General features: G+C 40.7%; 2 protein-coding genes and 1 non-coding gene across 5 annotated transcripts in view; all 3 read right to left on the bottom strand.

Annotated features, from left to right (window-relative positions):
• Positions 1-98: 98 nt before the first annotated feature.
• uba1 (ubiquitin-like modifier activating enzyme 1) lies at positions 99-14,876 on the bottom strand. 2 transcript variants are annotated; one of them, XM_003448206.5, is made up of 26 exons: positions 14,653-14,876; positions 11,396-11,512; positions 11,256-11,314; positions 10,976-11,144; positions 9,490-9,624; positions 9,300-9,406; positions 9,122-9,212; positions 8,844-8,976; positions 8,629-8,726; positions 8,317-8,463; positions 7,913-8,089; positions 7,589-7,696; positions 7,415-7,495; positions 6,550-6,702; positions 5,795-5,960; positions 5,488-5,684; positions 5,016-5,080; positions 4,338-4,533; positions 3,373-3,447; positions 3,102-3,291; positions 2,859-2,944; positions 2,358-2,450; positions 1,909-2,100; positions 1,497-1,598; positions 1,283-1,383; positions 99-1,194 (listed from the first exon to the last, which is right to left on the bottom strand). In XM_003448206.5, exons 2-26 carry the CDS (start codon positions 11,510-11,512, stop codon positions 1,059-1,061), a joined length of 3,174 nt encoding a protein of 1,057 aa, XP_003448254.1. In that variant the 5' UTR covers positions 14,653-14,876; the 3' UTR covers positions 99-1,058. The 2 variants fall into 2 exon arrangements, with proteins under 2 accessions (XP_003448254.1, XP_005478056.1); XM_005477999.4 differs by lacking the exon at positions 14,653-14,876 and adding an exon at positions 13,004-13,242.
• On the bottom strand, positions 1,697-1,818 carry LOC112843386 (small nucleolar RNA U6-53/MBII-28). The gene has a single exon (XR_003215717.1). It is a non-coding gene; the product is annotated as a small nucleolar RNA U6-53/MBII-28 (small nucleolar RNA).
• A 417-nt stretch (positions 14,877-15,293) lies between the features above and the next one.
• The window catches only part of camkvl (CaM kinase-like vesicle-associated, like), a 39,097-nt gene continuing 32,809 nt past the window's right edge, over positions 15,294-21,581 (bottom strand). The window contains exons 6-12 of one of the 2 annotated variants that reach the window (XM_005478000.4): positions 20,858-20,978; positions 20,258-20,333; positions 19,942-20,078; positions 19,597-19,675; positions 19,432-19,519; positions 19,132-19,140; positions 15,294-17,901 (exon numbers count right to left, since the gene is read on the bottom strand). In XM_005478000.4, coding sequence (XP_005478057.1) covers positions 16,411-17,901; positions 19,132-19,140; positions 19,432-19,519; positions 19,597-19,675; positions 19,942-20,078; positions 20,258-20,333; positions 20,858-20,978 — 2,001 coding nt within the window. In that variant the 3' untranslated portion in view covers positions 15,294-16,410. The remainder of the gene's footprint in view (positions 17,902-19,131; positions 19,141-19,431; positions 19,520-19,596; positions 19,676-19,941; positions 20,079-20,257; positions 20,334-20,857; positions 20,979-21,581) is intronic. The other variant, XM_003448280.5, reaches the window with a different exon arrangement.

Genomic DNA, 21,581 nt, shown 5'->3' on the forward strand with positions numbered 1-21,581 from the left:
TGAATGACACTGAAATTGAGTCAGTTGGAAACATTGTGTATGTGCGTGTGCGCGTGTGGGGGGGTCATACACACAAATAACCACACAATCTTCTTCAGTATGTTTTTACATGTTTATTCACTATCACACTAAGTGCTCCCGTTTCAAGATACATCTCATTGCCCTGTTCTTACAGTTAAGTCATTTGGAGTTAACAAAGTAGAAAGACAGTTTAGGATCTACCACGTGTGTGCGCCAAAACTCTGTCCAACCACCCCAAAAAATAAAATAGAAAATAACAAAACACATAAAATATAAAGAGAAAGAGAAAACCAATGTCATGTGCATGAACCCCTCCAAAAGCCACAGAGTGGGTTTAATGAGGGTGTAGGGGTACCTCACACTGGCAGGGGTATTCAGGTGGTGTGAGATAGTCAGATATCCAGTCAGGAAAGGCTTGGGCTTATTGGTGTCTCCTGGGCTGACTGTTTACATATTAATTAGGTGCATATGTTAAGAAAAAACAAAACAAATAAAACTAATGTGGGACTGTGTCTATGAGACAGAGGTTGGAAGAGGGAGAGAGCAAGTATAGTGGAGGGAAGAAGATGGATTAGATTAAAAAAACCAAACAAAACAAAAACCCTCCATTACTGCTGAAGGCCAATAAGAGTGATTTTTTATTTTTATTTTTTGTTAGGGACACTTGTTGGGATATGGAGTACCAAGAGACCACTAAGGCTTATCAATTGACTCAAGAGGTTGGTGCTTTTGAGAAACATCAGGATGTCCAGTGTACATGCTCCCTTCCTCCAGTGACACCCCTGTCCCCACAGCCAAGAACCAACTGGATTCTTAACATATACAGTTATTCTTAATTCAGCTTACTGGGGCTATGTACACTCAGGCACAGGTTTACACAAACCACAGGCCTAAAAAAATACTGATTGATCCAATACAGCTGACCTGGATCAACCCACGCACCCCCAATCCCCATCTTAGCTCCTCACTTAGAACACCCCCATCCCCATCTCCCCCCTGTAACTCCCACCCTCCTGCGGGTGGGCTCAGTGCGGAGCTCAGCGGATGGTGTATCTGACATAGGGCACTTCCACGTCTTCGTCTGAGAGGTCGTTACAGCATAGCTCAAACACCAGGGCTTTCACGTGTTTGCCCAGCTTCTTTTTGGACACCTTTGTCACAATCTCCGTCATACTGCAGGACACAAAAAGAAAACCTGTGAATAAAAACTTTAAAATTCCAGCATGCAAATAAGGAAGTAGGTGTATGCACGTGCACTCACGGTAGGTCCAGTCTCTCTTTAAGTTTGGCAGCAGGCATGAAAAACGAATACAACATGGACACTCCCTGAGAAAGCATGGTGATCTCCAACTTATGCTCATTCTAATAAAAAACAGCAACAGATAGTGGTTAGTTGTATGCCAAAAACAAAACATGTCAGTGTGGAGAAAAACAACAAAAAACAAACCCAAACCCAAACCATGAGCTCAACATACTTTAAAGTAATCCAGAAACTGTCGGAGTGTCATTTCTTCCCCATTGGGCTGCAGTCCTGTGACCTCAAAGCGATCCCACAGCGTCCAGTCAATTTCATAGTACTGCGAAAACAGCAAAAAATGTATTTTAAGTGTATACATATTTTTGAAGAAATATTAATTATAAGCTCAATAAGATAACCAGTTAATACATTAAAATTTCTCCTCAGCACACACTGATGCCATCAGTGTGAGAAGACAAGTTGAACTCACTTACACCCAGGCAGTGCAAAATGCATCTGACTGGTGCATCAGTATTAGCATGGCTTAATCATCATAGGAGTTTATTATACTGGAATTAAATATTTCTCTACAACGCAGATATCATGCACATTTTTTTTAAATCTTAACAAATGGTAACGTATTTGCTTACCTTGTGTTTTGGAGCAGCAATGGGTTCAGAGAAGGCAAAGAAAGGCAGGGCCAAGTTCATGAAGCCATTTTTGTAGGACTCCAGCTTCTTGTGTCCTTTGATAATCTTGAAGAGCTCCAAGCACACTAGGCCGACAACTGCTGCTGTGGTAGTGGCGATAGCAGGGATGATCTTACCAGCTATCAGTTTGCTCTGTTTGGTGATTAAAAGGACAGCGATGAAGGAAAACAACAACAACAAAATATACCCCCCAAACTTTATAGTGTATATAGAGAGAAAAAACTAAATGTAAATTTCTGAGGTTGAGTTTAAGTTGTTTGTTTTCACAGAATGCACTCTCAAATGTTTTTTCATTACTATTACAAAGTGAATACTATTAGCAGGCACATTTTCCAATTAATACCAGCGTGAGAGCAATTAGGAGTCTGCAGCTAGGTCTGTTATTTTACCTTGTGCCTGTCTGTGGGAGGAATGTCATAGTTCTCTGCTCTCAGGTTGGAGGCTGCCACAATGAAGTCCATGTGAAAGTTGGTGTCATCATCCTGTTAACATATAGGCCACAGTCATTACACAAACCAAAAGTACCAGTAGTGCTGATTAAACTTATATTAATAGGCGCTACCGAAGGTTAGGTTGAAATTCTAGCGTGAGAGTTACAATGTTTTGGCAGTGCACCGCTTAAAGGCATTTAAGCAGCGTTAGTCTTGAAAGCTAGGGAAACAATACTTTCTTACACTCGTTATTATTAAGATACTAGGTTTCCGATTGGCCTTACTGCAAAGCCAGATGCTGTATTTTATTGAATCTTTCAGATAAAAAGAACAAAGTCCTCAATGCACACAGTGAACAGAAGTGCTGAGCCACTGACTAGCTTTGTTACTCGCAACTGTAATAAATTCAAATAAAATGTTATTTATCTTCATTAAAGCTGACAAAAGGAGATGCTTTACCTTTTCAAAGTCAATGGAGGTGAGTTTGAACTGGAAGGACTCTGGTGAAGGCAACATGGCTTTCAGCTCTTCCAGTTTGGTATCATCTGCATAATCACAAGATCAATGGTTACATTACTGTCAAAGCATCCACAATGACACATGACTCAGTACATGATTCACAAACAACTCTTAGCTGATGTAACATCCCCCCCAAAAATATGCTTTATTACACAACCACAGCACAATCACATGTGAACATACCAATAGAGGAATTGTTATTTTGGAGTTCCTGATCAGAGACGTGGATTTTAACTCCTGAACGTGGGGTAAAAGGGGGCACCTTGACATCCTGCAAGATCTTGATCACACCTGCACGATCGGTGCTGCCTTGCAGGCCGTATGTTTGAGCAAACAGGTTGGCTGCTGCCACAACATAGTCCATATGCAGCTCCTGAAAACAAGAACATTCATTAGTTTGAGACTGGCTGGACTAGACTAATATTAAGCTCATAAATGACAGCGGCATACTTACATTGCTAGTGCTGAATTCTAATGGGTGAGGACATCGCTTTGGGCCAGACCAGAAGGGAGCACCGGAACTAGTGAGCTAAAAGAGATGATAAATGTATTACTTAGAAGTGCTATAATGATAACCTTTCATGTCCATTTTGTAATTTTGTGTCAATTGCATATTTATTAAACAGGAAACTGTAGATAAATGACAGGAAAGGGGGTGAGAAACTACAGATGCAAACTAGGGTTTTGTGGTTCAGCGTCAGTACTGCTGACTGAGCCGCTAGGCAGCCTTTCGTGCAATAGATATGCAGCACCTCAAACTGCCGTTTGACTTTTTCTGCTGTTTCTAATGTATGTCCACCATCTATAAATGGCTTTTCAGGGGAAATGAGATGTACAAACTGGCATGAATAAGTTCCCAGGAAGCCCGAAACTGTCTTTACACAAGAGTGTAAATATTTTACTTTTATATAAAAAGTCTCTTAATCATGACAATGTTTTTGTGACTTAGTAAAATCATTCATCTACCATCAAACAATTTTAGAAATTTTCAAAACCAATATCATGGTCCGAGTATGGTTTACCATGTTTGTGACAACTTTTATGCTATAAGCTAAACTAAGACTATCAGCTGCTATCCTACTCTGTGCTAACACATGCTGTACTTAACACAGCCAGCGCTCTCTCTCTCACTAAATTTGGTGTCACTGAGCCTGCCTGTTTGGCACAGAGCTCAAAAGCAGAAGATTTGCAGACAAAACATAATGTATGGCCATTGCAGAAGTTACATTTTCATATAATCTGTTGAATAAGTTAAAATATTCTAATACTGTATGAAAAATGACAACACTTTTCTTGTTGCTGAAATGAATACCACCAATGCAACTATAGTAGCAAACAGTTGATAAGACGGGTAAAACCAAGATCAGACAATAATGGTTAGAAAACTGATATTCATCTTGTAGCACCTTCACTTTGTACCTGATCTGGTGGGAAGTTGTGCAGTAGCTGGCGGATGTTGTTGCTGTATTGACACTGCCAGTGGTTGCGAGCCCAAGCTACGCAGTCAGCCCAGTTTTGGGGGCAATCTGTGACAAGACTCTTATAAACAGCCTCCAGCACCTCTGCAGGCTGAGCTCCTGGAAGCTTCAGAGTACGCTCCATGAACTTAGGATCTCTGCAAGAACGGAAATTACAAACCTCATTGACTAGTTTCGACAATGTGAAGAGCTGTCATCTTTTTTTAAACCATTTACTCTGCAGGCTGAATTTAAAAATTATTTCGAGCATGAGGTTTGGGTTAGATTTTACCAGAAGACAGCTCAATGGCGCCACGAAAACCAAGAGGGGGCTATGACATTTACAGATTGATTCTTAGTTGAAAGGCAAGTTATATAAGTTCATACGTACTGAATTTGTCCACTAATGTGTGTGTATTCATGACCGTTTATGTTAATGAGAGTGCTTTTAACCATGTAAAGCACTTTGTGCTACTTTTTTTTTGGGTATGAAAAGTGCTTTATAAATAAAGATTGATTGATTAATGAAAAGTAATTTTATCAATGAAAAATTTCTATGATGAAAGGAGCCCAGCATATAAATAGGTAAGCATAATGCTGACAGGTGATTGCATTAGAATAACAAGAAAAAGCTACATACGTGAGGTACTGCATGGCATTTTCTGGTGGTTGTTTGAACAGTCCCTCAAACTCATCGCGGGCCCACTGCACAGAAAGAACCACAAGGACAGCAGTTCAATAATAGAAGAACAAAATATTTGGTAAACCTACAATATTTCCATTCACACTGTGACACAATAACCACACACACAGTGCTATTTAAAAAACAAAAAAACCCAAACCTATATGAAGATATAAAGTATATGAAGAAACAGGTAATGCAATAAAATTCTCTGAAGCATATTGTGCTGAAGTGATTAACTCATCTATTACAATTGTGCATTGTGTAGTTGGTACACCAGGTGGAGCCTTTTAAAGTAAAAATTAATACAAAGGTTTCTGTATGGCTGTTCTCAATACTATTTTGTGGGCTATGCTGACTCCAAGCGTCAGATTTGATCCTGCCTGGCAAATCACATACTCTGAGACTCTCAGGCTGTGTATATACTAACCTGCAACGTGTGTTCAATGGCATTTGGGAAGTTTTTGAGGGTGCAGATGGGGATGGACTTCTCGGGTGGGTCTTGACTGGAGCTGTAGGACTCGGTGAGGAAAGGGATCACAACCTGGACATTGCCTTTGGTACCCAGAGTGCCTGATTCCAGTAAGGGTTTACGATAGTATACACACCTCCGATCCATATACATTCCTGAACATTAGAGAAAAACACATTTTTTTTTTTACCGAGTCCATTTTTTTTTTTTTTACCTAGTTATTAAGCAGTTATTCTTAATGTCTTAACTCAACATCATCTCTTACGTGCATCAACGTTGTCCAGTGCATTGGCAACTCCATCAAGGCTTTCAAAGAAGTCGTCATCGTAGATCCTTTCTGTGTCAGGGCCCACTCTGTTCTGGTGACCTGTGATCTTGATAGCCGGGTTCATCAGTTTCACTGCAGCAGCAGCCGTGTCACTCTTCATTTTCTGTTAACGCACACACACTAAACAGTCAACTCACTAATAACATTATCATAGGTGACCAAAAGAACACAAAGATCAGAGGAGACATTCTGTACAAAGGTCAAAGCTGTCCACATTAATGCTTTCTTTTCCAGGTACACAACAAAATGTGCACTCCTTTAAAAATGGAGGGAATAAAAATATTCGTGTCCAACAACTTACGTCAGGTGAGGGTTCCTCCCATCAGTTTCTTTTGAGCATCACATAACCTCAGATTAACGGATAGTGCATACTAGCATTTAGTAGTCTAGTGATACTACAGGTACAAAGCTGCTGTCAACTCTTAGTTTGTGAGGAGCGGGAAAATTTGCTTTGACTTTTTAAACTTTAAACACACACACACACACACACACACACACACACAATAAATTTTAAATTGCCTGTTACGCCATTGACCGTAACATTGCCTCTATCAACATCATATATCAACATATAAAATACAAAACATAATCTATAAGTGCACTTCGGTGTTACAGGAAAGCCATAAACAGTGCTGTGCGGAAACATCGATCAATAGAGTTCATCAAACAAGTTGAGTTAAGATGATACAGACCGTAACATCCCAAGGTCTGAAGAGGAACTGCCTGTTGAGGTTAGATTTTTCTATGGTGTCCATGTCAGTCACAATGACCTCTCCCTCCCCAGTAGCCAGTCCAATCATGGCAAAGTTTTTCAGCAGCTCACAACCAATGGCACCAGCCCCAACCTGGAAGGATTAGAAATCTGTGAATAAAGCTATAATGGTTTGTCATACATTTGAACCTTCCATTTACACCATTACTACATGTCACTCAATGTCAGAGAAATGCTATGGTTAATGGGAAAAGCTGATATTCTGTTTGCCGGATTCCCACCAGAAAGGTTAACCCCAACAGCTTTGACATGCACTGGAACATGGTAGGTGGCACTCAATTAACACAGAAGTGTCAATACACTATTGTGTTAATTATGAGACAAAGAACTAACAGCTGATATATTTTGGCTTAGATGCAGCTGCCACCATCTCACTCTCACACACAATCTCAAATAGTAAATAACTGCCCATGCATATCCCAAGAATTGATAATGTTCTTTGTCACTGTGCAATTAAATCAAATTTAAAAAATAAACCCTCAACTGAACATTCAAACAAGAATCAACTTTCTGTTGGAAAATTTTAGGCACAAGAGCAAAAAGATAAACACTACCACTAAAGATCTTATAAGATCTATTTCCCCTGGCATTCTGAGAATAGCGCCTGAAGAATAGCACCAAGAAATATTCTTTATCAGATTTTAGTTCATAGTATTTTATAGTGGGATAAAGGTATTTCTAAGTTTGTCTTTTGCGCAAATTTTTCTGACAAACTTATTTTTTTAAAACTTCCTAGTAACAGGAAATTGAAGAAGGTAACAGAACTTTTACATTGACACACTCACCAAGAAGTAACGCTGTTTGGCAAGCAAATCCTGCATTTTGGTGCCAAACACTGCAATCTGTCCATCATATCGACAGTTTTTCTTGGAGAAAAAGACGTAACAAATTTAGCACCATCATTTATTGCCATCAACTAGATTCAGTACTTGCATTTTTAATATGCTTTGAACACCTACAGGGGCACACTCTTCCTCTGTGAGCATGAATCCCTCCTCTTCAGCCAAGCACTCCAGGGCATCAAAGTACAGCCATTGCATTATAGGCATAAATTTTCCTGTGCATGCCTAAAACATCAAACAGCACATGAAATACAGGAAAACCTTCTCCATTTCAAAACATGTCTAATCATACCCAATGTAAAATGACTCTTCACAGGCACTGATAAGGACTGGCTTATCAGTGCCTGTTGATGAAAATATATTTTTCTTTAATATAAAGAACTACAGTTAATATTGTAGGGAAAAGGCAAATCTTCAATTTGCATACAGCTTTCCACTGACCTTCATCACTTCCTGTGCAGCCAGCCCTCCAATGAAGGCATTGACAGGGGCCAGGTCACCAGCAGCAACATATGACAACTTTTTGATAAGAGATTCATTCAGCTGTTCCACTTTGGCCGACCCAGTCTGAGCAGAGTTCACGTCTTTGGCCAATGCCAATAGCTCTTCACCATCCGCCTGGAATGCACACAATTCACGGTAAATTACAAAATATTAACTATAAACAGACTTTACTTTTGCTGTGTTGTGCTGCACTTTTTATGCAGAACTATTTTATTTTAGCACATGGATTTAATGAAAGTGCTTCCCCCTTTCCAAGAAGATCCCACTTAAAAAAAAAAAAAAAGAGAAGCAACCGATTTCTCAAATAACAGAATATTCCCACCATCATGAGTGATATGTACCTGGCTCCAAGGTGCTGGAAGATGGCCATGTTTTTTCTGGAAGGCATGGATAGCCTGGAAGCCTAGGTGCAGCTGTCCTGGAAACTCCATCTTGGCAAAGTCTGTCATCAGGAACTCAGGCTCGGCCATCGATGAGGAGAGCGATTTCTGAACAGGGAAAGAAATGCAAGGTAGTGAAGCTGGGCCTTTCCACTGGTGACAGTAATGCCAGATGGTAAGGTTATATTGGTATTATCATGGGAATTCACACTACACTATCTGTAGAAATGAGATAATGCTAGTAATTTCATGTGCAAAATGGCAACTACTTACAAAACTGATCTTCTTGGGCATTTTAACCTGGGAAACTATTCCTCCTCTTATGTAATCTGTAAAGCCACTCGTGTCACAGATGCTGAAGGTGTATGGACCTAGTAAAATACAGGACATTGCATGAACTTGTAAACTCATAACAGAGTGACCAAAATGTACTCATTTGTGGGACAAAAAAAAGAAAAAAAAAGAAGAAGAAACAAGTGTGTTCTTACCAAGAACTTTAATTTCGACTGGTTTGCAACCATTGAGCTCAGTCATACCCTGAATCTCAGTAAACGTAACATAATCTCCACTCTCAAAGCCATGGCGAGCTTCATCCAGACATGTCACGACCCCTGCATTGTCCTGGAGAAACCAAAATGTGCAACTTTTCAGGCACAACTGCCATGAAGCTTTAATTTACTCCTAAAAAGCAGGTAGTAGTAAAAAAAAAAAAAAAAAAGAAGGAAAAATCAGCATTGTCAGGGGGGATAAAAGAACCAAGACTAACCTTTGTGATCATGGAAATCATAGCACTTAATGGCTGCTCTCCATTGGTGTCATACACAATCATCTCTTCCCCAAAGTCACAGAAAAGTTGACTACAAAAGAGAAATTATAAAGCACAAAAACATTAGATGCTGATGGATGTACTTCATGTGAACACTAAACAGAGTTCTTAATCTTACCCAAACAGACCACGAGTGTCCGCAATAATCAGCTTGATTCCCTTGCTGTGGCAGAACTCTCCTAGATTCTGCTGCTCATCCAGAGTTGAGTTAGTCAGCACTACCACCTAGATTTCAAAATAAGACTAAATTAAAAACTCTTTCCGAAACGGTAAAATGACTAGGGAGTTTTCTTATGCTAAATTTATACCTGGAACTTGGTCAAGTAGTCTTCAGTCAGTGGTCCAGTGTAACCAGTCACAGGAACATAGCTGTTCAGTTCAGCCAGGCGGGCCTGACTCACTTCTGCCCTGTTCTTGCCCAGGTCCTCCTCCCGAAGGTAAAACTAGCCATACAGAAATACTGATGCTGTCATTAAGCAATAACTGCCAATACTATAGCCAAACATGACATTAAGGAATATTCTAGTGAATAACATTGACTCAGTGTGAACTTTACTTCATTTGTGTGTTTAGCCATATTCTTCTGTGGGTCCACCTTTTCTTTTGAAAGGACTTCAGAATGTGTCAAAGAGAATAAAAACAACAGACTACCACTTAAATGGCTTGACTGATCAAGGTATACTGCCTACATTCTCATGCTTAAGTGCATAACATTAAAATGGTTATCAAGAGCAGATGAGTTTTATTTGTAGTTATGCTGTTATATTCATGAAAACTAAGCAGTGATTAGATTTGCTGAAAAGAAAAGAAATCTCACCCAACTCAGTTTGACTAACATTATATTGTTAAGTGGTCTTGGCTGGTTCATTTGCCCTAAACCAGTTTGGACTGTCAGCCCAGAGAAAACCAAGCAAAGAAACTCGAGTTTATTTAAGGTAAAATGAAAAATAGACTAAATGTAAAATTTGGTCTCAAAACTTCAAGCCATTATTTGAACTCCTAAAGCACATCAACAATGAGTGCTTTCTTTCTTTCTTAAAAAACAAAACAAAAAACCTACAGGTTAACAATTTATCTTTTTCCATATTTCTGTTATTAGGACTGAATCACATAATTGAAAACACAAATGTACAATGCAAATGCAATGCACTTAAGCTGCCCTGTAAATAAATTAGGGTTGTCTTATAATATAATCCACAATACCAGTATATCTTTTTACATGAAAAAATGTCATATCGCAACATCATTCACATAAAAATGACTATGTTCCCCAGCGAGTCTTTAAAAAAAATAAATAAATAAATAAATAATAATAATAATAATAATAATAATAATAATCTGTGTCTAACCACAATGACACTTTGGTAGTAACAACAACAGAAAAATGCCTCAAGTTAATACCTAAGGAATCTGTTCATACAAGTATGCAGTTTGATGAGACATAACATGATTCAAAGTTTTGACAGACAAATAAAAGCAATCTACTCTTGCTCTACTAAATTATGTCCTTTAATAGACTGGCTGTACTACGATTATGAACCTGGGAAGAGGCCACCCACTGGTAAATCTGGGTCAGCTCATGGTTAGCAAGGGTGGGGGGGTGGCTTTAGTACTCTTTCTGGATGTTAGCAATACACAACAACACATAACTCAATAGATAAAGCCACAGTGCACTTTGGAATCATGCTCAGAGACAAGAGATGAGTCTACAAACTGCAATTCCTTGTGTAACTTAATCAGGAAAAATAAACTACTGCAAAAATTTTAAATTAAAATATCTGTGCTTTCACACACCTGGGAAGAGAGGTCTCTCCATTCTGCAACTCCTTCGTCATGTATAGTGACACTTCTAACTCCTCCCAGGATCACATTCTTGGCAATCTCAACTCCAAGGCCTCTCATACCAGAGATGAGGACATTGGAGTTCTGCATGCGCTTCATAGCTTCATGGCCCAGCACGTAACTAAATAATAACATAAAGAACCATTGGTAGCATTATGTATTGGTAGATGTCAAGCACAATAATGATAAAGTCCAACATCCACCCCTCCCCCCCCAAAAAAAAGAAGCTTACAGCTGTCTTGAGTACAGGCCTTCATCGATCTCAGCATCATTGCCATTCTTAGCCATGCCCTGAGAAAAGACAACATGAAGTGTAATCAGTTTATGTTACAAGTTCTACTCACTCTATAGAGTAAATGTGTTTGCACTCACGTTGGCAGGTGTGTGGGACAGATCAGTTCTGACAGAGTTAGAGGAGGAGCAGTGGGATCCCGTCTTCGTCTCTGTTCCTGACAAGCGACGCTTCTTGGACAGCGGCGAGCTGGACATCTGTGCATTAACCACCGTCATAAATTAAGTTGTCATTCAAGCACATGCATGTTACCAGTTAACAACTGCCCTATAAGATTTTTGGTAGTTTGCAATAAATACAGAATAAAAGAAAGACACCTTACATCATTAAGAAAAAAAAGAAAAGAAGACAAAGACAGCACACTGTCAACAAGCTTGGATTTCCTGAATGTTCTCAGAAGCCAACTGATTCCAGTTAATATAAACTGTAGTAATTTTATAATTCACTGCTATGGTTCCATTATAATAAGTACCTAAACTAAAGGCTAACCAGTCCCCCTCATTTTGAAGAGAGGATTTTTAGCCTAGAGAGCAGCTGGGCTGGCTTCAGGCCAAACACAAATCTGCTAGAAAACGAACTGAGGCTGGGAAGAGACGAATAGCATTACCGGTTCTTTCATGCTCACAGAAAGCACAGGTTTGTTTAGATACTTCTTTTGTTTATTTTCCTGGTATTTATGGACACCCAACATCGTTTCAAGGAAAAGAGCTGAATCATTAAAAGTTCACTGCGGTAAACTGAGCAATACCACACAATGGCTGGCAGGTGCGGACACAAGGACCATGCTGTGCTGCAACTAAGTTGTAGATGGCGATGTTACAAGAAAGCTCTAAACAGCAACATTTAATAGCAATGCATTTACTTATGCATTTAGATTTCTGACGCAACGCAATAGTCGCGATAAACCTCTGCACTCGGGAGGGCCGCAGTATTTTTCAAATACATTCTAGGCGCACAAAAAAAAGAAAAGAAAAAAAATCGGGCACAATTTCCGCATCCAATGCGGCGCCAACTTCCGTGCATTTCCCAAGGCACACGTATCAGTTTATAACCCTCTCTACGACTTTAAATCATGAGGACACCTGGGCAAATTTTCATACGACTGCAACCAGCCTAAAATAGCTTTCATATCACCGTTAACCGAACGGTCTCGCTTGTCAAAACCGAAAATGAAGGCGTCCGGCATGATACAGCAAAGCCGCCCGGCTGTTACAGTAGTTTGCCAATCCTACTAGAAAACGTTAACGGGTAGCAGTCGATTTAAAGATCTCAATGTGTAGAAAAATATAAATTAACTGTCAGATAACAGCACCAATAGAAAACTAAGTAGGTTCCGAACCACTAATCGGTTAAGTGATTTGGCAAGTGGACAGAGTCTAAACATTAATAACTTAGAGGGAAGAAAACACCAGCTTGTCAGCTTATCCATTAGCAGCTCGGCCTAGGCCTGCATTACCCTCAGTGCGGAACACAATTTTACAAGCTAGCAGCTGTGGCTACACTCCAACCGACCTTCTCGCACTGGAGAGCAACGGATTTGACAGGCGTCTACCACAGCTTCTATATGGACATGGGTTAATGTCTAGGCATCTAACAAAAAGCACAATTTAACTTTGTCACTTAACATAAACACTACGAATACAAGCCAAGCCACTACACTCGTGCTCCATTGATTTCCCTTTCCTTACCAATAATCCTTCTCGGTCCCTTCCCAATGCGAACCCGCTCCTCTCCTGCTGTGTGTAGCTGTCAGTAAAAACGCTGATTGTATATTCGACGATTTGTACAGAGAAAAGAAACGCGATGCGGAATTGGGGTGGTCTGCACTATATTGTCGAGTCACTATGTCGTTGTGCCGATAGTCTCTCCTATGTAATTGCGCTGCTGGCTTTGCGACTGCAGACAGGAACAAAACCAAAATGGCAGATGGGGAGAAAGGGGCGGAGGAGCTGTGACGCAGGGGCTGAAATATTCAACAGGAAAGGGTGGTTGCAAGCACGCTGCTCATCCAGGTCCTCGGCTCATTGGCTCTTCAAGCCCAAGCTAAAGCGCGTTGATCCCGCCCTCGCTACGAGAGGATGCATGCCAAGTATCTTACTGTACAATGAACAGTAGGATCTCCAATAATCTAGTGAAAAAAAACAACACTTAATGAAAAAAAATAAATAAATAACTCCGGGTATGTCTGAGATCATTGCATGAAAGGATTCTCCCTTAACGGAGCTGAATGTAACTCATCAGTAACAACACCTTTGTTTCAGAGGCAGATTAGCAAGGATCAGTCATCTTCATGTGAACTCCATAAACAAAGCTGAACACCAAACTTGCAACAATGCACCATCATAAAGAACACATTTTACAACTCCATTGGATATACTCTCACTGGAGCACAATTTGCTACATTCCACTTAACACACCAATTGTTTTGACTATTTTCTGAATTCAGCAATTATCATCACTACTCAAGTCGGATAGTGTACGATCCTTATTAGCTAGTGATGCTGAGCGTCTGGGCCTTTTAGTCACATTGAGGTTAGGGGTGAGCACTCCTTGCAGAAGAGTATTGGGGGAGGGGGTGCCTAGTAAATGACAAAGGCCCAGGAAAAAAAAAAAAGAGTGGGCCGCATATACTCGGGTACACATGTCGAGGTGATCCCCTATTCTCATCTTCCAACTAGAAAATGCTTAAGACCCTAGTATTACACCGTTCCCTTTGAACTGAAGCATACGAATATCAATGATGTCCGAATAATAGGCTGCCTAACTTGACAAGCTAAACAGAGAGACTAGCCAGTGTTAGGTTAGGTTACTGTGATAACGCCGATAACGTGCCATCGAAACGGGAACCCTACATATACAATCAGATATACGAGGAAAAAAAATAGTGCCAGCATGTACGCTCGTGATGCCAGTTAGCTCGTGTCTGTCTTTCAACGTAGTATCCATCAAATGTTTGAAGCAACTAGCCTTCTAGCTACCATTAACGTTATTTATCGCCTAACATTAATTAAAGCAGCAACCCCGTGCACATAAAAACGTGCAAATGCTAATTTGCCGTTAACAGTTACGTGTCAGTGCCTTGTTAGCTACCGTTAGCGGAGCAAGGAGCTTAAATGGTTCGCTCAGCCGTCTGCAACTAACATTAACGACTACCGATAACGCACATCAAAAGACTGCGTAGTTGTTAGCTTGTGTGCGGCTAGCTTTCGAGCTATCTAGCCACCCAGCGACTTTTTCCCCTTCTTGTGCCGCTATGTTAGCTAACTAGCTAACATTAGCAAACTAGCTGAGGCTAACATCACCAGGACGAGAGCTTACACAAGTGTGCAGAACTTACCACATCCGATATTTACTCGGCCTGATCTGGAGTATTAAAAATCGGCTTCTGCTTAAGCAAAGAAAAACAACAACCAAGGTGACAATTCAACACCGCCACTGACTGCAAAGTGAAAAGTGTGTCACGGTGGCGGGCTCTGTGTGAGTTTTTTCCGCTGGACGGCTGCCTGTCCGGCTGTTCCCAACCCGTTTCCCCTCACTCTATTTCAGTTGAAAGCAAAGCAAAGCAGCAACATGTGCACGTTACAGGCACAACCATCATTCCGGGTCTTGGGGTTAATTGAAAATGAATAAGATTGGTTTGTGTCTGCTCTGTCTTTTAATTAATCGTTAACGTTCACACATCCCATCCACAAGATAAAGCGTACTGAATATTACACTGCTCTGTGGTTTAGTTGTATATTTAGAAACAAGACTACTTTTGTTACCCCCGTAGCCTTACAACCATGGACTAAACCGAAGTTCACGCAGTGCCTTATGGGACTTGTAGGCATATAGGATAATATAATAGAACGCCTGTCAGAAATCTGCCTTTTGGATAAATGTTGATTAAGCACGTAAAAAACAAAACAACAAAACACGGCTGTAATTCTAAAATGTTTTTTTGAAGAGTGATCAAATGATTTTAAACAACTCAATATATATGCATGTATTTACTGGCTTACTTTTATTGAAAGACTTGCAAACAGTGCACATTTTACATAGGGACAGAATAGTGGAGATCTAGACTTGTTCAGGAGAAAAGCACAGAATCTGGTATTACATACACCCAATAGCAGAACAAAAGTCAGAACAGTTTTATGATGAAAAGGATAAAATAGGCAGGATTGTCCAGTTAACGGTACCAAATGAATGTGCTGACAAAACTGGAGCAAACGAAAACAAACTATCTGGAAATGTTTGGGGGAAAAAGGAGAGAAAATGTAAGTGTTACCGTGTTATTGCAAAGCCTTTATACAGTATATTTTCCCCAGCTCTCTGACAGATGTGGAACAACTCATAAGTCTAAGTGACAGTTTAAGTTTAAATATACTGTTTAATAAAACAAATTTTAATTTCTTGCAACCAGGGGAATGGCTTTATCAAATCAGTTTCACATATTTCTGTACAACTTTGTGACACCAAGCATCACAACAGAATAAATAGCCACATAAATACATAGTAACCCCCCAAAAATAAATCATGGGACGATCTGCTTTGAACAAAAAAAACAAGTAAATGTCACTTTGGAAGTTCACACCATGGAAGAAAAATATGACTTAGGAACCTAGTTTGATTTTGTTTATTTACAGTTTTTAGGGTATAATACTTTATTTAGATCTTTTCTTTCACTGTTAGTTGAGAATTTCGCCATTCTTATTTGTGCAGCTTCATAACTTGGAAATTTGTTGAGTGCTTGGATTTCCATATGAGGTCGTTGTGTGGTAAACATTTAGGCACACAATCTGGATTTAGCATACTTTCTTTAGATCTTAACAAACTTTTAAGATCTTGATCTGTGAAGCTGTCATACAGAAATATATATATTGTACTCCAATCCCTCTAGACTCCAGTGATGAAAGTGTTTGGAATGTCAGAAGGGCGTAGGGTCATCTGGTATGAATATGCAGCCAAACCAAACAACAGTGTAATAACTTCTCTTTTTGCGCACAATTAGGCAGTCCTTCTGGGTGAGACAGTCATTAAATCCTTAAGTTTAACTATGAATACAGTGTTCCAGGTATTTTTGCCTTTGTGTATTGCATCATGCACACCTGCCTCATAGTCCCCTGCCTATCCCAGGTCTTGGTGACTGGCTTGAATGAGCAGGAGCCGCCTGTACATCTCTGTCTTCCTGCTCTCCCAGCGCCTGGGGTGAGGCTTCTGTGGGTGGAGATGGTGGGGGATAGGCAGGAGGAGGAATGCTAATGCGAGGAAGAGATGGCAGCACAGGTCTGGGAGAGGTAGGAAGTGGTGGTGGGGTGCCGGTGGTTGCAGATGTGGACCGCTGTGAGGGGCGTGCACGAGAGGTGGCGGGAGAGGCGTGTGTGCTCCGAGCTCGAGGTTGCTCAGCAGGACAGTCACTGATTTGCTCTAGGAGCGACGGCATGTCTCCCTCGATCTTCTCCAGCACAGCAGCCATTTGCTTTTCTATCTGCTCGATCACACTGTCCATTTGCCAATCGCTTGAAGTGCTGCTCCCCCCACTGTGCTGTAGCCCAGTTCCATACCTCCCTACACCTCCTCCACTTGTATACAGGGAACTGTATGGACTCCCATAGCTCCCAGCCATCCCCATCCCCATAGCCCCAACCTCTGGATTGTATGGTGTGGCATGACGGCCCAAGCTAGCAGAGCTTCCAACTGCATAGCAAGCCTGTCCCGGTGTAGCACCTGCTCTTGGTATGCTAAACTCAGCGCTGTATCTATCTGTTCTTCTGGCATTCCTGTCCTGCCTATCTACTGGACTGGCATCGCCCCTTAGCCTGACTCCTAGTCCTCCATCCACCCCTGTACCTGGCCCCACTGCTGGAGTGACTGGCGCCACCACAGACTTCTCTGCCACCGCTTCAGGTATTTGTGTCTGACACCAACTTCCGTCAGTCTCATCCTTTTGCTCGCTTTGTGTGACTGGTCTCTTCAGCGGTGAGGCTGATGCAACAGCGGATGCTGTGTGTGAAGGGGCATGAAGTGTTGCAGCCATTTTACATTTGCTGCTGGGATCAGGGGAGGACGATATGTGTTTTTTGTCAAGATTAATGCCCGAAGTGCTGTCTAATAGCTTTGAGGCCTCAGGGCTCACCGCAGGCGTCTGTTTGAATTCTGGAACAACTTTATTTTGGCCCAAATTTGCAGCCATTTTCCTGGTTCCGTCACCTGCTCCTTTCTTTACACCAACCTTGTCAGGCTGTTCCTGGGTACAGTTGGGGACCGCATTTGATTGACAGAAAAGGTCCTCTACACCTGATGGCGAAGTTCCTACAGATGGGCCTATATGCATCTTTACCTCCTCTTGTTTTTCTCCAGCCTTAACTGTCTCTTTACTCTGGTCCATACCAGAGGGCATACTCTCAATAGTAACTTCTAAAGACACACTACTTGATGTCACCCCACCATCACTCGTCCCTTTCTCTCCCTCATCACTTGTTCCCTGCGACGCACCCCCTTCACCATCCCCTGCCTCCTCACTACCCTGAACCTCAGCAGAGCTATCAATCAATGCTTCTGAATTCTTCAGGCGTTGCATGAATGTGGTGACACGGATCGCTTTCTGCGAAACAGACAGAAGTAGAAGAAAAACAAGAGAAGGATGGTTAGAATGAAAAGAATGAGATCTGCAGCACATTTAATTTTCGTTAAAATATATTTCCTCTTCCCCCCCCGCTAAAAAAAATAAATACTTTGATAACATAGTTATGGAAAAGCTTAAAAAATAAGCTTCAAGGACAAGCATTTGACAAAAAAGCCTGTCAACACACCATGATTTTAGCAACTTCGTACTAAGAGCTGAGATATGATTTGTGTGACATGAAGGTAGATTAGTGCCGGTTGTTTACTTCCAGAAGGCTATGACATATTGTGCCCTGGTTTAAATCAATCTCAAGTCTCACCCTCCCCAAGAAACTCCTTGAGTGCTTGCTGACTGGAAAAAGTAATCAAGCAAATGTGTATAAATCCCCTTCTTATAAATGTTACACCGATCTGATTCCTTCTGCTCTACAAACACTGAAGGAGTCAGGGGGGAATGTGTGAGCTTAATAACTGCTAATAAACCAGGGAAACGAATTCCCTTGAATTCTCTGGAAGTGAAAAGCCACTAGGACACAAAAATGCTACAGAAAACAATATCTCTTAACTGAGAAGCTTTAGTATTGCTTCAAAAATGATTTAAATGTAACAACAGTATGGGACAATGGGCCAGGATTCACGTAAGAGGAATGCCAGAGGGCCTTACAGTATAAATCACGGCAGTTCATAAGTTCACAGTGGCTAAGAACCCTTTTGTCCTTTCCATTTAACCCTCTCCTTATCTACACTAATTTAAATACTACAAAAGTAGTGAAGAAAAAAAAACTTGCTTCTCTGTTGCTTATCTCACATTTGCAGATCTGGATTCATAAACTAGTGCAGATGAGGAGAAGGAAAGGAGTAGAGCAGGCCACTTTGAACATCTGGGTGTAATCCAATGACAAAAAGTGGGGCAGAGTGGATGGATCTCTTCTGGGACAGGCAGAGTGACAGTGGGCAGGAACAGAGCTTGGGAAGAGTTTCAACGGCCCCTGACATGATCAATACATCTCAAAGCTGACTTGGGTTTAACATTTAATATAACATTTTTTCCAAACTGATTTTTATAGAGATAGGTTCTGATAAAAATCTCTTTTTAACTTAAAAGCATATTTGGCTATCAGAGAGATGCGTTATTGAGTCATTCTGGACTAAATGTGAGTTTCTCCCCACGCTCTGCCCTTCCACTGTCCTTCAGAATGAAAAACAATACCTTTAATTCCTGGGAACCACATGGAGAAAGAGAGAAGAGGATTGTTGCTGTTACTTAAGCTGTTAGGTTAGCATTGCCACCACTTTCCTTCTTTGTCTTCACCAGTCTCATCCCTGGATCGCCTTATCAGTTCCACCATGTCATTCACAGACTTTAAACATACCTCTGCTGAGTTGTGTTACGAGCTAAAAGCACATTAAGACCCTGGTCTTCATCTGGTTTCTCCTCCAATATTCCTCTGCTGCTATTATTTCCAACTTCATTTAATCTCACATTTACAGAGCAGGAGTGAATACATACCCGCCATTTGGCCTTTGCAAAGTTCTTTTCAAACTGGGCACACACGCCATCCTTCAGGTTCTTTTCTGATGCACCGTTCCCTGCAATCCTGAGACACAACATACAAGTAAATGTAGCTGTGTGCCAAGACTTTTGTTGCTATTGTCAGTATGTGCACATGATTACCACTCATGGTAAAGCGCATCTTGTGCTGTGATTCTCAGCATCTGGTCCACTTCCATCAGGCGACAGACAAGCTCCTTAGCTGAAAGAGAGAGAGAAACGAAAAGGCAAATGAGGCATCTTAAGAAATCATATATGCAGTCTTTAAAAAGCGAAAACATAAAACATTCTGTGCTGTTTTCAGTTTCGCTCTGCAAAGTATTTCATGACGATGGCAATTTTGATAAAAATGACAAAGTGGCACAAAATGTTTTACCTAATGATGCTCTAAATTAAGTTTACTGATAAACTGTCATATTAAGAAAGAAAGTACAGTATTCACTGCCACCATGTGGTGGAGTTTTATACCTGCAGGTGAAATGTCATCCCAGTACGGAGAATCAAACTCAAAATCCCCAGCAACAATCCGGCAGAAAATGATGCGATTATGCAGATCTGTGTTTTCTTCCTCTGTTTCATCGTAAAAAGGAGGGTTACCCGATAAGCTGCAAAAAAAACAAAAACAAAAAAACCCAACAAAAAAACATACAGAAAGAGAGAGAAGAAGCATAATTATCCCCTGTACACAACTTCTAGAAATGCTCACTATATATCAAACAAAGCAATTCTGTTAAAGCCCAGTGAGTGTTATATTACAGTGTTTGTAATTAGCAGTGAGACTCACAGTATGTACATGATGACACCCACAGCCCAGCAGTCCACAGGACGGCCATATCGGTGACGAGCCACCACTTCAGGAGCTGAGAAACAGCAATGAATGAAGCAGATAGAGAAAATGTGTGTAAGAGGCAGAGAAATGTATTTTATTTACAACCCTTCACACCATAGTTATACCTCTAAGCTGCATGGGCAACTTGCCTCCGAAGGCTATCTCCAATTTTAATTCTCTCGCTCTCTCTCTTTTTTTTTGCATCATTTTCCCACCAGGGCCACTATTCGCTTCCCTTATTTATTAGTGTAATTACTCAGTTCAGCATTATGAATAACTGTCCTGGCATCTCGGTTGAGAGAATCAGGGCAAGGGACAGTCCTGTACTTCAAGTTGCCCTCACATAAATCTCAGTGACACAGAGAGGAGAGAGAGACAGTGCACATGAAATGACAGGAGATGAAAAGAGAGGAGGAATAGAATAGAAGAGTTTGATTGTTTGCAATTCTGCTCATGTTTTCTATCGGTGTAATGGTTGGTTGTTGGGGTTTAACTCTGACTGCTCAGTAGCACAAGTAGAAAATACTGAACTCAAAAAAATCTAGAGTTACTTACCCAGATATTCCGGTGTTCCACATGGCTCCGTGATTGGTCCGTTCTCAAATCTGGACAGGTAGAAATCTCGCAAAACTACTTTATTATGGTTGTTTTCTGTGTAGTACATCAGGTTTTCCAGCTAAAGAGAATGAGAAAAGGAATAAGCGTTCTTACACAATTTCACACGTACTGAACGACAACCATGGAGCTATACGTTAAGGAAATAGGCTACTGGTTTAAACATCTGATGGTGGGTATTTTAACAGATGAGCTCAGATCAGGACCAAGTGAACGTCCATCAAATTTGTCAAAGCAACTCTTGTACTTGTACAAATCCAAGGAACTGTCAGTCTTTATTGTCTGTATTACTGGACTTAACAGGAACAATAACTTACAATGAATGATGGTGAATGTACATTTTATACTTTTTGCACAAAGAGGTAATAAATTAAGTGAGTCTTATGAAAACTGTTGGCTTTCACATTTCTGTGAAAATGGATCTCCAAATAATTTAAAGAAAATAATTTAACAGCTGCATAAACTCCAGTATATTCAAGTTCAAAGAGGTGAAACCACAAAACTCCATGCATGCAAGAAACTATGACTGCAGGTAACTCCTGTGGGTGTTGGTGTCAAACTGAATAGGTATGTAATCAGCGAGGCATCTCAGAAAAAAAGTCTCTCCTGTCGAAAATGAATACTGGAGCAAAACTACAGTTTGCCAGTGAAGATAGATGCCTTT

The sequence above is a fragment of the Oreochromis niloticus genome, linkage group LG20 (genome assembly GCF_001858045.2).
Source record: "Oreochromis niloticus isolate F11D_XX linkage group LG20, O_niloticus_UMD_NMBU, whole genome shotgun sequence".
Taxonomy (NCBI): Eukaryota; Metazoa; Chordata; class Actinopteri; order Cichliformes; family Cichlidae; genus Oreochromis; species Oreochromis niloticus.

What these genes read in the sequence shown, in the direction of transcription:
- uba1 (XM_003448206.5), bottom strand. Translation starts at nt 11,512, where the DNA reads ATGTCCAGCTCGCCGCTGTCCAAGAAGCGTCGCTTGTCAGGAACAGAG. An exon ending in TGCCCAAGAAGATCAGTTTT is followed by an intron (nt 8,464 to 8,628) that starts GTAAGTAGTTGC and finishes TTCCCTGTTCAG; the next exon opens with AAATCGCTCTCCTCATCGAT. An exon ending in TCAGACCTTGGGATGTTACG is followed by an intron (nt 5,961 to 6,549) that starts GTCTGTATCATC and finishes GTGCGTTAACAG; the next exon opens with AAAATGAAGAGTGACACGGC.